The following is a 16,968-nucleotide window of genomic DNA, read 5'->3' on the forward strand; positions in this document are numbered from 1 at the left end:
TATTATAGTTCAGTTCCACAAATCTTAACCAAGTACCTATTGTGAGGAATACAATGAAGAATAAGAGGAAGGTGACATTGTTGGTTTGATTGGAACACAAAATATATGTAGAGTTAATAGATAAGATTAGAAGCATAACCTCTCAATGTTTAGTGGGTACAATTGGGAGTTTTGAACAGAGGAGCTGTTTTTTTTGATGTTTTAGATTTTTTTGTTTCATTTCAGGTGATACAGGGGAGTATATTGGCTTATTTGTACTGTTTTGTTTGTTTCAAATACCTTTTGCTGATGTTCGTTTAAATTGATGATCAGTTAAAAAAAAAACACATAGGTGATTAATTTCTCAATTGGCAAGCATATTAGCCAAAGTATATTAACAGTATCTGAAAATATTCAGTACTATGAAATCTTGGTTTCAAGAACTCTCTCTCTGGAAAATAGCAGGGCAAAAATATTCTTAAATAAATGGTTTTAAGGAGAACAAAACTCATTGTTGGCCAGACAGGATCAGGGAGCCTAATATTCCTCACCTTGACTGTTATTTACAAAAGGATAGAAGTTTTATTTTATTTTTAAAAAATATTTATTTATTCATGAGAGATGCAGAAGGAGAGGCAGAGACATAGGTAGAGGGAGAAGCAGGCTCCCTCCACAGGGAGCCTGGTGTAGGACTCAATCCCAGGACCTCAGGATCATGACCTGAGCCAAAGGCAGACGCTCAACCACTGAACCACCCAAGAGTCCAATATAGAAATTTTAGTAATGACATTTAAAGATCAGGAAGGGAAAATATTTGCTATACTCCTAAGGAATGAGTCCGTGTTATTTAGCCCACCGTTTAATTCAGTGTCTTGGTATATTTAGATCCTTTGTGACTTGAAAAAAATAATAGCCCCAAGAACAATGCAGATGTCATTTTGAATATTGCCTTTTCTAAGTATCTAATTTGATAAGAAATTTTTATATCAACCAACCAATCAGGTCAGTACTAGTATCTAACAGCTAGCCTCATTTAGTGTGTTTGGTGAACTGTTTCTCTCAGAGAAGCTCAAAGGTCAGCTTTTGTAGATAAGAGAAAGAACCTAGTATCTCTCAGTCTTACTTCTCTTTCTCTACCTCTCACCAGGCACGCCCCCCACTCACACCCACAACCACACTATTTTAAACCAATACGTAAAGCCAGTGGGCTGATGTGTCAGCCTCCTAGTGAATTATAGGACTAGTTCAAAATTATTAATGGCCATGGTGATTCCATTTGGTATTCTCTTTGATATAGTGAGCCAGCTATTGTAATGCTAACTTATTTTTATTTTTATTTTTTTAAGATTTTATTTATTATTCATGAAAGAGGCAGAGAGGGAGAGAGGCAGAGACACAGGCAGAGGGAGAAGCAGGCTCAGGGAGCCTGATGTGAAACTCTATCTGGGGTCTCCAGGATCATGCCCTGGGCTGAAGGTGGTGCTAAACTGCTGAGCTACCTGGGCTGCCCATTAACTTATATTTAGATGCAGAAAAGGGAGAAGTTAAAATCATTCTTCAATTGATAAATTTGGGATTGAAAGTGTGATATAGACTTTGTGCTTTTGATGAGGGCCATATTTTATTTCCCAGAGATGATCAAAATGTGATTAACCCAAGGTTACCAGAATTCTCTAATGTTACTAAAAATGGAGGAGACATTTGTCATCTATTTTTTGGTGACAGTTTTGTAAATGAAAATTAAATGTCTCATTCATAGGTCATAAGAGGGTCTATTTTTGACCAAAATGGGATGTTGGGATGTAATGAGTTCCCTGACATTGGAGACAGGTTAAACTGAGAGACAGTTGATTGGGGATTGTGTAAGTAAATATTTCTTGATTTTGTAAGAATTTGACTAGATTAGAGTTTCCCAGTCCAAGTTTAACTGAAAACCATGCACTCCAAGAATAGTAAGACCTTGTACAAGAGGGGCTGAAATATGAGCCAAAACTGTCATCACTGAGTAAAGTAAAAGGGAGTGAATCTGTAGAAATCGCAGTAAAAAGTTGATGATAGCAAAAATTTGATATTAATAACTTGTAAGACCCCTTCTATTCCTGATTTTCTATAACTTATTCTCAAACATGCAGGTTGTATCCCTGGTACTTGGATCTCACCCGGAGGTTCTAAACCAGGTTCTGGGGTCTCTCACCCCCATTTCTGGTTTGGTAAAAATCTTTAAAAAAACATGCAAAGACTTCTGCTCCAGATAACAATTAGCCTTTAGATTAGGTGGTATGGATACCAGACAAATCCTGGATCTGTATGGATTGCTGAAATAGTTGATAACTAGCATCATTCAGGGCACAGGTTAAGTGAGAGGGCCAATGTCAAGGACCAAGGGTTGAGGTAGCCAAATCTAATGGAATTTCAGGCAGAGAGGGCCAGCACCATGGACAGCTCCCCCACACTAGGCTGGGGGTGGAAAGAAGCCTAGGATTTAGCTTGGGAAAATTACTCTTATGTCTTGGTTCCACCTCTTCCTAGCTAAGGATCACTACTTTCGACAGGCAATTTAACTTACACAACCCTGAGTTTTCTCATCTGCAACATGGGAATAATTGTACTCTGCATAGTTCTTGTGATCTTAGATGATAAATTGCAGGTGAAAGTATGTGTCAGCTATACAAATGAAAGATGTTAATATTTTTATTAACCTTACACTTTTAATAATTGGCCTTTGTTTACCTAAGGTTGTACTATATTAATGAAAATTGCTAGATTCTTCTCAATATTTGACACAACAGTTGAAAAAAATTGATAGGGGAAACCAAGATACCATAAGCAGGTATATACTTTATTGCAAAGACAAGGGAACTAGGATTTACTGCCTATCTTGTGGGTTCAGACCTAGGTTATTCTACTACACTACTTTATTTTATAACCACTTTGTACATCACCAAAGTAGGGGAGTCTGTTTATGCTGTGGCCTTTCATCACAGCACATTCCTTCTGTTAATACTGCTGGGATGAAATGGGTAGCATCTGGTATACAGCAGGTCCAGAGTTGTGATAGAATTCATACTCTCAGTTTTACTAATAGTGGTCTCCTCTAAAGGTTTTCCTGATGGCAGAAAGCAGGAGTGAAGGACATGCAGAACCCTTTAATCCAGTGGTTATTGAAGGAAATGAAAAATCATACTTCAATATCTGTGATACTTTATGTAATACAGTGACATCTTAGTGAAAAGCATCTACCTTTATAATTAGAGAATTTTAAGAGAAAAGTCTCATGTCATTAGCATTTAATTTTCCTGCCTTTGATGAAACTATTTTTTTTGTGATTCATTCATACATTTTTATTATATTTAATTTAAATCTTTATCTCAGAACAGAATAAGATAGTTAATTTTTTAATGAACGTGAATTCTACATGTGGAAAATGATCATTTGCATATGTAAATTGGTGAATATAAAACAGATCATAATGGGAATTGATTGGGTAGCAAAGAAATGCCCTCACATTCTTTCCATATGGTTTATCTCATGTTTATAAAGATGTAGACAGCTACAGTTGGCTTTGTAAGATTACTATTCAAGTCCTTTTATCTGAAGATCAGCTAGGCTGATTTTTTTCTTACCAGTTTGATAGATGCTTGTGATTATCTATTCAATAGCCCATTGAGAAATAGGTTGAAGAAGTAGCAATTTTCTACCTAGGTAGCATTTTAGAGCCATTATCAGAGGGAAGTTATAATTGTATGATGGTGTTGTTCTTTAGAAGTTTCAAAAGGAAAATATTAGTGATTAGTTATATAATAATGTATATAATAAAGAACCCTGGGGTTGAAAGCAGAAGAAATAAGTTCAAATTCTTACTTCAGTACTTATTTCGTGCCTGGTCTTTGGCAGGTTGTTTAAATATTCTGAGCCAAACAGTTTCCTCCTATGAGAATAGGACTGTCCACCTGTGTCAGAGAACGGTAGTGAGATTATATTAGATGATGTTTCTTAACGTGCTTGAAACTTTTAACACACATTTTAAAAAGAAACCTTATTATTCTCCTTTTTGTTTCTTTTCTTTAGAAAGTGAGTGAGAAGGTCGGAGGAGCTGAAGGAACCAAGCTAGATGATGACTTCAAAGAGATGGAGCGGGTAAGTCTTCACCACTTAGAGCTAGCTCCCTTTGACATGAAGTTGTCTGGCATACTGAGAGAGGAAAGGGAAACTACTTTCCTCTGGTATCTGAAAATGCATTTTGTTATTTTAAAATACATTCTCTTTTTAGTGTATATTTTAAAACAGAAGATGCAAAGCATCCTGTCTTCCCTTTGCACTACCCTGAGAAAACCTCAGCAAAGGTGAAATGTCATAATATACTTTCCCGGTGAGTTTTATCATTGCTTTTCCAAATAGGGACAACATGAAGTTGTGTTTGAATCAGGATAAGGTGGGAAGGAAATAGAGAAAGGTGGGAATGGTGTCCCAAGTGTTTGGGGAGAGTCTGAATCATTGACTGGCTTTGGTGGACCTCTTGGCAGGGCTGTGCCAGCCAGTGGCAGCAGGGGTGGTGGACAGAAGTCATGAAGGGGCCTGCTGGACTTGGCCCTTCCCTGCTACACTTGCACCGCTTGTCCCACAAGTCAGTTTATTGCTCTGAGTCTCTTATTTTTGTGTAAAAATAAGATGAGAATACTAATCCCTACTTGGGGATTTTTATTAAGGATTAAAAATAACGTAAGTCATTTAGTGTTCTGCCTGAAAAATAGCAGGTTCTCAGCAGGTAAGGATGGAGGCAGCAAACAAAATAGCCCATTTGATTCTTGTGACATCCGCCATATTTTCTCTTTGAGACTCTTCATAGCAAGTGATATTTAGGCTTATGGTGAAGGGTGTGTGTCATGTAGTGCAAAGAATTGTTTCAGGCATGCAATTGCTGATAGGTAAAGGGATCTGGGAATACAGAAGGTGTACTTGAAGAGAGAGGATGTTGAAAGCCTATAGTTACCTAGAAAACCACATTTTTACTTCACATCAGTTCCAACAGGCTGTCTCAGTTGTGCTGTTTGTGTGAAGAGCCAAACAAAGACAATTCCTAGGTGCTTTGTGCCTTGTCTTTTTCAGTTTTTTTTTTTCTTTTGAGTTCATTGATGAATTCAACAAATTCTTGTCTTGTGCCTCTTATGAGCCAAGATGTAGGATACAGCAGTGAGCTGATAAACAACAGTCTGGACTGCTTAAATTCCATAGTCTAGTGGGGAAGGCAAACTTTGGACAAATATTGACCAGTGTGGCTGGTTTAACAAAACATGGTGCTGGAGAAGCTTGAACCAGAGGAAACACACACAGGGTGATTGCAGAAAGCCTTCCTAATATTTTAATGATATTGTAGAGGACGAATAGGAGTTATTAGAGAATGTTTCTGGTAAAGGGAACAGCAAGTAAGAAAGAACAGGACACATTGGAGTTCCTGAAAAAAAAAAAATGAGTTGCCAAGAGACAGAGATCTTGTGAAATGAGACTATGTATTGTTAACTGGTCATTCTGGCTAAATTCTTGAAATGGACCTCACTGATAGCATATGTACTTAAGAGAGAGGAGATTTAGTATAATAGTCCTGAGTCCCAACCAGAAGTCTTGGAGGCCAATCTCTTACACCTAATGCCTGACAGGTATTTGCCCCCAGTAGGACAAATGAAGTCAGCGCTTGTCCTTATTTCTTATCTCTGGACAGTTCTAAGTTACCACTTGATCTTTAACCAAAGCTAGTAGCCTCTGCTGTTTATAGTTCTGGAAATGGTACTCTACCCATCCATCTTCTATAGCATCTGAGACCAGATCCTGACACATTTGCCTAGAATGACTTGACTCTTCCACTCCCTGTAATATTGGAGTTCCTCATGCCTCATAAAGAGCAGCTTGTGGGTCTATTAATTTGCACCAGCCTCTGTCTCCACCCATTATTTCCTGATCCCTTCACCCATTATCCTTTGAATCCTCCCTCTCCCCTCAGGAGGGCATGTATAGCCCGTCTCTTCAGTGCCATGTTGTTAATGACAGATTAGTCAGGCATTTAGGAATTTAGAACTAAAGAATCAGAATTTTAGTTCAGCTTTCAGCATCTGCCAGGACTAAAGATATTAAGCTAGGTAGCTCACTGACTAAGCTAAGGAAAACTTTCCATTTCTTAAATGAAACTCAAAAGAATAGGAAATTGAGAGAATAGAGTAGAATTTATTACTGAGCAACTAATCAAACCTTTGAATCTGTGACAATCTTGCAAAATAATTCAAATGAAAGAGGATCTTCTAAGTATTTTACTTCAGGTAAAGACCTAAAGGTATTCCTCTGGGTCTAAGGGTAAAGTTTATTTCTATTTCTTAGAAAATAACCAGTTTCTGAAGCTTTTGTTTCAAAAAATATATTCCTGGAGTTTAAAAAAATAAAACTTTTGCTTTTGAGGAACACACCTGTGTTTTTTTTATTTGGGTTTATAGCTAGTAAATTAAGGGATTTACATTTCAGAACAGTGTGGAAATTTTTTTTTATTTCATTTTACTACAGACATTTTTTTTTTATGCTCATTTATGGCTCTGGGCAAATTTTACACTCTCTACCCATGCTAAATTTGCATTAGAGGTAAAGGATTGTGTGGCAATTGGAAAGCACATGTCTTGGATTTGGAATCCAAAATCTTTTGGTTTGTCCTGTTAATTTGTTGATTACTCACACAAATATTTTAGCTCAGTATTCTCAAGCCTACAAAAGAATCACCTATCCACAGTTGGTTTTCTGATCATCAAGCATTTGGGGTAGAGAGACTTTTTTGTTCAGCTATGTTTTCAGAGGTGCAATTAGACAACAAAATGAAATGAATTAGAGGTTTGCATCAAGCAGCACTACTGGTAGAGAGAATTGGGTATTCCTAGAGGTTGTTTCTCTAATCAGCCACCCTAACCCCTCCCCTGCCAAGACGCAGTAAAATTACATACGTGTCTCCCAGCCCTCACAGCTCCCCAAGCTGATTGGATGGAATCCTGCAGCTCTGTTGTTTCTGCAGGAGCCCTGCCCATAGCCATTTCTTTCCTCCTCTTAAGTGCCTTGCATAGAATTGTTTCTGTGTTAGTTTTAAATGATATCTGTTGCTTACAAGATTTGTTAAGTACAGACTAAATTTCTTACTGTGATATAGACACTGTAAGATTTGTTTATTGAGAAACTACAGATTTTTTATCAAGAGGAAGTTCTAGAATTTGAGTGATCTCTACTACTTTCTCAAATTTCCATCTGTTGCCACAGTTTTGTATATGTGTGTCCTCGTGTGTGTGGTTATATTAATTCATATGGAATATCTGTAAATGTGTCCTCCACGTGTAAAGTGTTGAACCAGATACCAGGAATATGAAGATGATTAACACACAGTTCCTGCCTTTAAGGGACTTCCAGTTTTGATGGAAGAAATGGGCACATAAATCATGTGGCTCACAGGACATGGTCCTTGATGCCTTGTCGAGGATTTCCATGAAAGACCTTACTCAGTCTGGTTAAGTCAGTGGAAACTTCCTAGAGCAGAGGCTGCCTGAGCTAAATCCTGCAATTTTCTCTTGCTCCTACATATATGGTTAATGTAGAAGTCCAAATGAAGGGGTATAGTGCCTCTTTGTAGCCTGAAAAGTGTCCTGGGAGATCCCTTCTATTGAAACAGGAAGAAGTCATAGGATTGGAACTGTGGCTATGTATCACTTCAGTGAGAATGGAATTCTTCTTAAGGGTAGCCTCAATTTTTAAGACAAGCAGGATGGTGGGAAAGAATGGGAAGAATGTCATTCCATATAAGACTGAGAAAGAGTGAGTTTATTAGTAGGATATGGGGTAAAGGCTGATAGAATGTCCTGTGGTCATTATCTTAATACGTTTAATTAGTCATTGGGTGGAAAGGGGTTACATCTTTCTCTATAACTCCAAACGGTAAAAATAGAATTAATGAGTAGAAACTCTGGAGAGAGAGAGTCAGGCTCAATGTAAGAAAGAACTTTTAGCTGTCAGAACTGCTTAAAAAAAAAAAAGCCTTGGCTATAACTGAATTCCTCATCACTGCTAAAACCACAGTGTGACAGTGGTGTATGGCACACTAGTCATCATCTCTCTTGAGTTTTCTGGCAAGTAATTTGTTACTAATAATGTCACGTTTTAATAATACCACTTCATTGAATTCTGGTGGTTTGTTCCAAATGAAGGAAAAGGGTATAAAGTCCCAGCCAGCAGGCTGAGTAATATCCCTGAGTGCACCCAGGAGTTTTTATCATGCCCATGAATGTCTTCCTCATGGATGTGGTAGTCAAACAGAAGGTGTAGATGACTGTACTAAGATCCTTCCTTGCTGGCATAAACTTGTAAGATGGTAAGAGCCTCAAACAAGATGAGCTTCAAAGACAACTTTCTCCTCGTCCTGAAATTTAGGGAAGTCAGGTTTCTTCTCAGTGATATGTTTACAATACATTTCTGTGCTAATATCATTAAAGGTAATGCGTAAGAAGATTACCAAAAAAAAAAAAAAAATACAGTGGGGAAATCTCTGCCTAATGCCTTGTTTTTATTTTTCAACACACTATTAATCAGGCTTTCTGAATACCAAATAACTACTATAAACCAGAGCAATTTGGGAACAGGTACATTAATTCTCCCAAGTCAGTAGGGAACTATTAAAACATCCTTATGGGGCCAACCTGTTTGCCAGACAAACTTTCCCAGGGAGCTGTTTTCATTATGTCTCTGTTTAATTAGGTGTCTCGTTCAGGGTTCTCATTACTTTAAGTAGGTATGTTGATCTTTTAATAGGTTCATTTTCTCCAGTGATAAAAAAATTAAGAATTTGATAAGATTTTAGTGTTTCATATGGCATGTTAAAATTGCTTTTTGTGTGACCAAGTGAGTGCTTCATTCATCTATTTATTATTGACCAAACCCAAAAATTGTCCTCCATTTTAAAATACCTGTTTGTTCTTAAACTCTGCTCCTATGTCCCTGTGACAGCATCTGGGAGGATGCAGTCAGTATCTGACCATATAAAGTCACACACAAAGTGCCCCACAAGGAATGCTGTGTAGTTTGTGGGTGTTGTCACCTAGGCTCAGGACGCAATGACTACTTTTTCTCCAGCAGAAAAGGTAATATCCAGATGCCTCAGAACAATAACTTATTCTAGTCAGTCCAGTACCTTTGGTTCTCTTATGTCTTGTCTCTAGAGGCTGAGGCAGCTGGTGGAATGATCAGCATCCATACCTTCAGTGTGGCACATGGTAAAAATAGAACATTAGCCAGGGATTGGCAGACTTTTTCTGTAAGCACCTTAGGATTTGTGGATCAGAGAGCGTTTGTGGTAACTTTTCACTTCTGCTGTTGAAAAGCAACAGCAACTATTGATGATGACTAAAAGGAAGGAGCATTGTTGCATTCCAATCAAAAGACAATGAAATTAGAATTTCCTGTAATTATTATGTGCAATGAAATAGTATTTTTCTTTTGAATTTTTCCAACCATTAAAAAATATAAAAATAGCTAGTGGCCCAGATTTGGCTCAGTGGCCACAGTGTGCCAATCCTTGCTTTTTGCCTGATAAAGAAAAATGTTACAGTGAGTAGAGTGAGTTAAGAAAGCTCTTTTTCTCACTACTCAAACTTGTAAATCACCAGGCTGGAGACTGCAGGAAGAACCTCCTGACTCCCAAGTACGAGAGTTGCTAAAATAGTGGTATTGAGAAAATAGAAGAAAAAAGACCAGAAGGATATATGCCTGGGCTTTTACTTTCAGAAAAAATTTTTTTTTACTTTGAGTTTTTATAACCTGAAAATATACATGTTTTTATACATATTTACAGTTTCACCTCTAAACAACCTTCTCTAATGGCTCTCTACCCTCATCCAGACAAGGTTAGTTAAAGAAATGGAGTCTCGACAGCTCAAAGCAATGGAGATTGTGATTTAGGATGCATCAAAACTTATTTTCAAGTAGTAGGAAAATTGGGGCATTGAGGAAATCATGACCTATGTAAGTTCAAAGCTAAACTGCTGTTCTCAAATGGAAATGAGTTCTTGCAAGCTAGGATAAATTATTTAAGTGGAAATCTTTAGTTCATGTTAATTACATCAGCCCTATTAATAAGAGAATATGTGCTTGGACATTGCCAGTTTAAGTATATAAATAACTCCCCCCCCCAAAAAAAAATAACTTCCCTAGCAAGTACCTAATAAGGCACATTCAGGGTTCTCACAGGGTAATGGCCCTCAGCCTGTCCATGACCAACACAGTATAGTTTAGCAAAAAAGACTCCCAGACATTATTAGCAAGGACAGAGATGGAGAGAAGTTAGAATCTGGTCAGCTTCCTACCTGCAGATGGCCATTAGATGATTTAGTTCCTCCAGTGGTCTTTCTTAGAAAACCTCTGACCCATGACCTTTGAATTACTTTTCTTCCCATCATAGCCATGATGGATGTATGACCTCAGACAATTCATTTTCCTTCACTAGGTTCAGACTTGGACCTTCAAAATATTAAGGCTTGGGATTAGATGCTCTACTGGTCTCTTTCTATTATGTTATTTAAGGCTATCAAGTGAGATCTGTCATCGTAAAATCAAGAGGAAAATACCAGTGAATGAGTTTGCTAATAAGCTATTTGCTGTTTGAGGTATGTTTTGATAACATAATATATAAATAATTGGATAAAGTTGATTTCAGAAGTGGACTTCAAGCAAATTTTATCTTATACTCTGATTAAAAAGATTTGGCTAGAGCTTGTTTTATAGTGATATCTAGCTTAGGTAACTAAAAGTGTTGAAGGGGTCTGCCTTGTTGAGCACAAAATCTATAAAGATCTGATATAAAGATATAGGCTCCTTCCTGGAAGATTTTGGTCAAACCACAGGGGACACTGGTTAGCTTTTATTCCTACTTCCCTTTGAAGACTGAATCCTACTGGGAACCAAACTTCATGTTCTAATATTGGCATCTGTGTTGCCCCTGTGTCTTTCCCTGAGACCACTGGCTTTAGCCAAGCTAGTGGTTTCTGTTAATAGAGGCTGATTAGTTGAGATATCTATTTAAAGAGCTAGGAAGAGAGAGTAAGTTCCATACCTCAAATCAGAACCATTTTTCACACCTTCCTTGCGACCTCTCTGTGGACCACTCCAAATATGCACTTCTGGCACCAGCCTCTGTGGTCAAACGACTCAGTGTGGGAGAGCCCCGTTTTGCAGAGGCCCAGGGGTACCCAGGATAGAATAGTTCTTGTGGATAAACTTTCTATAGATTTTTGGGACTTAAAAAAAAACAACCCAGAAGATGGGATGGCAGATGTTTTCCCCTTGGTCCTGTGTTTTGGCCACTGCCATATTCCCAGCCCCTTCTGGGAGATGTCACAAAGAGCTTTGCAGCCTAACTTGGGCTCTCTCTTCATTTGGGAGGTGTCCCTATTGCCTGTCTTTCTATGAAGAGCTTATGCTTTCAAGAAGGGTTATAGGGTAATAGTTAAGAACACAGACTCTAGAACCAAAATTGGGAAAGTTTCTTAACCTCTCTGTATCTATTTGACATGGTTTCTAAGGATTAGATGAGTTAAGGTATTTAGAGCCTTTAGAATAATTTTTGAAAAACAGAAAACACTTTATGATGGTGGTGTGCATAATTATTATGGAGGGCAGATATGGGAGAAAGTTAGAAATTGGCTAGCCTCTTAGTAGCAGATGATTTCAGAATATGAAATGGTCAGTGGACAATTCAGTTCCTCTGGCTCACTCTCTTAGAAACCTTGAACTTTGGAATTGTTTCTTCCCATCATAGCCACACAGGACCCTTGGATACACATTTGGCATCTAATTCTTTTATCTCTGTCATATAGTCCTTAGGTGATATATGTTTCCCTCCTATCATGCATGTAACCTGGACTTTCAACGTGTTTGTTGTGCCATCACCTTTAATTAACTTCCATGACATTGAGTACACAATGGTTGGTTGGTATTCTGCTAATACTGCCAGTACCTCCACTTATGACCACACAAGTCATGTACTGCACAACTCCAGAGAACCCCTATTCACTTCTGTGCTAAATACTACTTGATAAATGCTCAAATCTCAGGCATCCTATAAACTCAGATCAACCTAAAGGACATGGTACAGGGTTCCTATGTAGACTGGCACCTCTTGAATAGGAGGGCTTCTTAAAGTAATTTTATACCATGATGACCTTACAAGAAAGAGTGGTTTCCTCTGTAAATTGCAATAATGAGAAACCCCTTACACAAAAATGTGACTGCCATGGAATAGGAAATTATTAAGTATTGAAAAACAAAACTGAAAGATAAAATATTCTGATGGATTTTGGTTTGGTTTCTGATTATGAGAGATACTTATCCCATCCAGAAAAGGCTGATTTTATATGTAGGTATAGTATGTTACTGAAAAATTTCTTGGAATTGAGGGAAGAGCCCTTGAATTCCAGTTAAAACAATAAAGTCCCCACAGACCTGATATCTGAAATTCTACCATTAAAAATTTACTTCACTCATATCTATATTATATATCCCCATACACATACTTTGAATAGGAGGATGCATTTGTTTTTATTAGTTATGTACCCTATGGAGTGGAATGAGTGAGTGAGTGGACCACACATGTTGATAAGGAAAGGATTTTATGAGGGAGTGTAGAGTGGACTATACAGACTCTCCATGTAGGGAGGAAGGCCCAACAGAGAGAAGACATGCTGACCTGCTGAACGCGAATGCTGACCATTCAAAATTTTGCATAGATAGACTCTAAGATTGAGATTTTTATTTGGAAGTAACCAAAGGTTTAGGGATTGATTAGAAGCATTTGCTCAAAAGTTTTATACACTTAGGGTGTTCTGAGAAGTTAAATAAAAGCTTTCCATCTCGGGCAACCTGGGTGGCTCAGCAGTTTAGCACCGCCTTCAGCCCAGGGCGTGATCCTGGAGATCCGGGATCGAGTCCCACGTCAGGCTCTCTGCATGGAGACTGCTTCTCCCTCTGCCTGTGTCTCAGCCTCTCTCTCTCTCTCTCTCTCTGTCCCTCATGAATAAATAAATTAAAAAAAAAACTTTCCATCTCTTACTTGAATAAACAGAGTAGGTTGCATTTTTCTTTTTTTCTGTCTCTCAAACCTGCCACCATGGCTGGCCCACTGTAGACATCCCACAAATGCCTCTGGGGCAAAATGTGATTCATGATCTCCACGTTCTTTTCGTTTTCTTTTTAACTTTTATTTATGTTTATTTTATGCTAAATTTATTCATGGAGCATATATTTTTATTCCCTTGGTTTTTTTTTCCTGAGTTGTATGTGTGTATGCATGCATGTGTACATGCAACCTCCTCTTCTGGTTTAGGAACGATTTGTTCTTTTCAGTAAGAATCATCTCAGTGCAGTGGCGTGAGCTCATGTAGAGGTTAATCAGACTATGAGCTCTATAAATCTGAGGTTCACCTTGGGGATTTTATTTACCTAAATGTGCTCAATGACCAGAGAAGCTAGGTCAAGAACCTGAAATTCAGCTTTACTCTCTGCATTTTTAAGCATGTACAGCAAAAATTGACTATCTTCTTGGGCATGGGGCCTGTGTCAAGCTCCACTGTTTGGCCTGGGCACACCTACCAACTCCAGCATTTTAACAATGGAATGGCAGATATTAATTATATAAAGTGACACAATTTTGGTGGCTTTTTGGATATGCATACCCTCTATGGCATGAACAGTTTCACAGGTATTCTGAAAGTGAACATGTAAATTTGAACCTCTTGATTTGTATGATTTTTGTGAGTTTCTTTGTTAATAGTGACCACCTAAGGCCACTTCGGGGAGGAAAAAGCTATTGCCACCTTATTTTTCCAGAAGATACTGAAGTATATTTTGAAACAAATTTTTAGGAAATTCCAGGTTCCTCTTTCAGTAAATAGGATTTCTACATCTTGATCGAGCCTAACTGAATGTGAAGTGATTCTTCCTTCTCGAGCATATCTAGTGCCTCACTATCTACTGCAGAGCTTGTTGCTCTGCTATAGCACCAGAGATTGTTTATCTACTCAAGCAAAACTTAGGTTCTAAAGCTAATAATTCTTGTCACTTAGAATATCTATTTTTCTCATTTCAGAAAGTGGATGTCACCAGCAGGGCTGTGATGGAAATAATGACCAAAACAATTGAATACCTTCAACCCAATCCAGGTAAGGGATTGCTTTATACATTCAGGGTATCCCTCCATGTAACCTGTAGTTTCTCTTTGATAGACATTTAGGTTTGGAGGTGTGCCTCTCTGCTCAGCCCACCTTTCTGGAGATCCAGTGACTTCAGGTATAGTAATTTAACTGAGGAAGAAGGACTGTTTTTGTTTGTTTGTTTGTTGGTTGGTTGGTTGGTTGGTTTGTTTTTTTTAAAGATTGATTGATTGATTGATTGATTGATTCATTCATGAGAGACATCGAGAGAGATAGGCAGAGACATAGGCAGAGGGAGAAGCAGGCTCCATGCAGGGATCCCGATGCGGGACTCGATCCCTGGACTCCAGGATCATGCCCTGAGCCGAAGGCAGATGCTCAGCTACTGAGCCACCCAGGCATCCCAGAAGGACTGGTAAAGGCTCATATCAAAGTAACTGGAGGAGTCTGTGATATTTTATCTGACTCTAGTGTGTTTAACATGGGGCATAGCATGGACAGCTTAGGTAGCACATCATATCACCATGCAGGCAGGGTAGCTGCAAGCTGTTAGTAATCAAACCAAACTTTCAAGGGATGGTAAGAAGAATTGGGATGATTTTACAGTAGATATAGCAATTCCCAGAAGGTGTGAAAAAGTAGGAAGTTTTTGTGAAATACAGAGGGTTTCTGTTCATACAGCATCACTAAAGTTTGTGGAGGGTTATCCTTAATTCCGATTCTTCTCCAAGTACATGGCAGATTAGCATTTGTTCCTGCTAAGTTGCTATGCTCTAAGAGAAGGAAGTTATAATAGAAATAATAATGGATCAACCCCTTGAAAGGAGAACCAGGCAGAACTGGGCAATGTCTGTAGACACCAGGTATAACAAAGCAAAATAGCATATGCCATCGACCTCTTCACTACTCTTCCTGACATCAGTTCCTAAGGCAGAGTATAGAAGAATTGCAAGAAAGCCTTGAAGTAAGACTGAATGTATTTTATGTGAGAAGTATGAATATTTAGAAAACTGCTCACTTTGGGACTAATTACTTTGAGAGTCTCAGGTTGGGAGTCTAGTGTCTTTGGTGGTCCTAGGAAAGTGGTCTAGACACTGTCAACCCTGGTGTGTTTGGATACAGAGCGCTAGTGGGCAAAGGATGAGAAGAAGAGAAATTGTGGGATCAGAGGTGGGGATCAGAGGTGGCCAAGTAATGTAGGAAGTGCTGACTAGGTCTCCACTGCCTCCTGCTGCTGGCTGAGCTCTCATTCAACCTTTATTTACCTGTGATAGCACCCCTGCTGTTTCTAAGATAACAAACTGTAGGAATAACATTCTTATTTTTTTCTTCTTAAAATACATCAGAGATGGAATTATGTAAAGAAGGAAAATACAGAAGTAGGAATGTAACTGATTATGAACCAAATGGTTAGCACAGTAGACAAAGAATAGCAAAAATGAAATTCCTAATTTTTATCAGAGCCTTCTTTATGACCTTTATAGTCATTCCACAGAGATGCAAGGATCTCTTAGATGGTCATTTATTCCTTAGTATTCCTACCATAACTGTGATAGGTCAGGTTCTGAAGAGAGCTGCTCAACCTGCCTCACCATAAGCAATCGTTGAATAAGGGCAAGAAGTTTGTGTTTTCATCTTTGCACAGAACTTTGAAGTGCTCTCTGATCTCCTGGGATCTACACATGATTTGTGCTGATAGCTCATTGTTGTAGGGCTAAGATAATTAGACGGTAAGAGAGGGAAAATATACTATTTATTGAGCATGAATGTATTTTTAGGGCCATGCTAATTATATACACTGTCTCAACTCTAAAAGTAATCTTCTTTTTCCTGATTGTAAAAATAACACACAGTTGAACAATTCATAGTTACAGAAAACACACCAAAAATCCATTGTAACACAAATCCTTAGTGAAAACCATCCATGTTCCTGAGTATAATGGAATTCTGTTGTAGATAGGTATAGTGTGTTGAATGGCATGCCTCTCAAAATTCAGGCTACCCAGACTCTCAGAATATGACCCTATTTGACAATAGGGTCTTTACAGTTGTATTTAGTTGATCTTGAGATGAACTCATTCTGGAGTTAGAGTGAGCCTAAAACAATGACTGCTATCTTTGTAAGAAGCAAAAACACAGACACAGGGAAGAAAGCCATGTGAAGTGGAGGCTGAAATTGGAGTGATGTGGCCACAAACCAAAGAATTCCAAGAGCCACCAGAAGCTGGAAGATGCAAGGAAAGGATTTTCCCAGACAACCTCTGGAAAGAATGAGCCCTACAAGACATGTTGATTTCAGGTTTCTAGCCTCTTAAACTGTGAGAGAGTAAATTTCTGTTGCATTAACTCACAGTTTGTAGCAATTCGTTATGGTAACCCTGGAAAAACGAATACAGTTGACTAGCCTTATTTTCTACAGAAAAAAAAAAAAAAACAAAAAAAAACAAGGGCCCAGGAATTGAAGAAACTTTCCCAAAGTCACACACTTAGGAGGGGAAGAAGTCAGCATTGGAACCCAGGTCAGAGTGGGTACAAGAGAAATTCAGAAAGGAAACAAATTTGGGGATTGAGACTTTTTTTCATTTTAATAAAAAAGATTATAGGAGGTAATAGAGGAGATAAGGATTTTTAGAAATGACATTTTTAGTTAAATGTTGAATGTCCTTATTAGCTGCCAACATGTTGGTTTTATGGCTATTTGAAAATTGAATGGACATCTGCCATCATGAACAACTTAAAGGCCATCACCAGACAGTCCAAGTTTGGTCTCAGAAAAGCA

At 38.2% G+C, this 16,968-nt stretch overlaps 1 protein-coding gene across 2 annotated transcripts in view; it reads left to right on the plus strand.

The window, feature by feature from the left end:
- SH3GL2 (SH3 domain containing GRB2 like 2, endophilin A1) overlaps positions 1 to 16,968 on the plus strand; it is a 212,836-nt gene that overhangs the window by 156,271 nt on the left and 39,597 nt on the right. For both annotated transcript variants that reach the window (XM_035697304.2, XM_025432295.3), the window contains exons 2-3: positions 4,048 to 4,116; positions 14,126 to 14,198. In XM_035697304.2, coding sequence (XP_035553197.1) covers positions 4,048 to 4,116; positions 14,126 to 14,198 — 142 coding nt within the window. The remainder of the gene's footprint in view (positions 1 to 4,047; positions 4,117 to 14,125; positions 14,199 to 16,968) is intronic.

This window comes from Canis lupus, chromosome 11 (assembly GCF_003254725.2).
Source record: "Canis lupus dingo isolate Sandy chromosome 11, ASM325472v2, whole genome shotgun sequence".
Classification (NCBI taxonomy): Eukaryota; Metazoa; Chordata; class Mammalia; order Carnivora; family Canidae; genus Canis; species Canis lupus.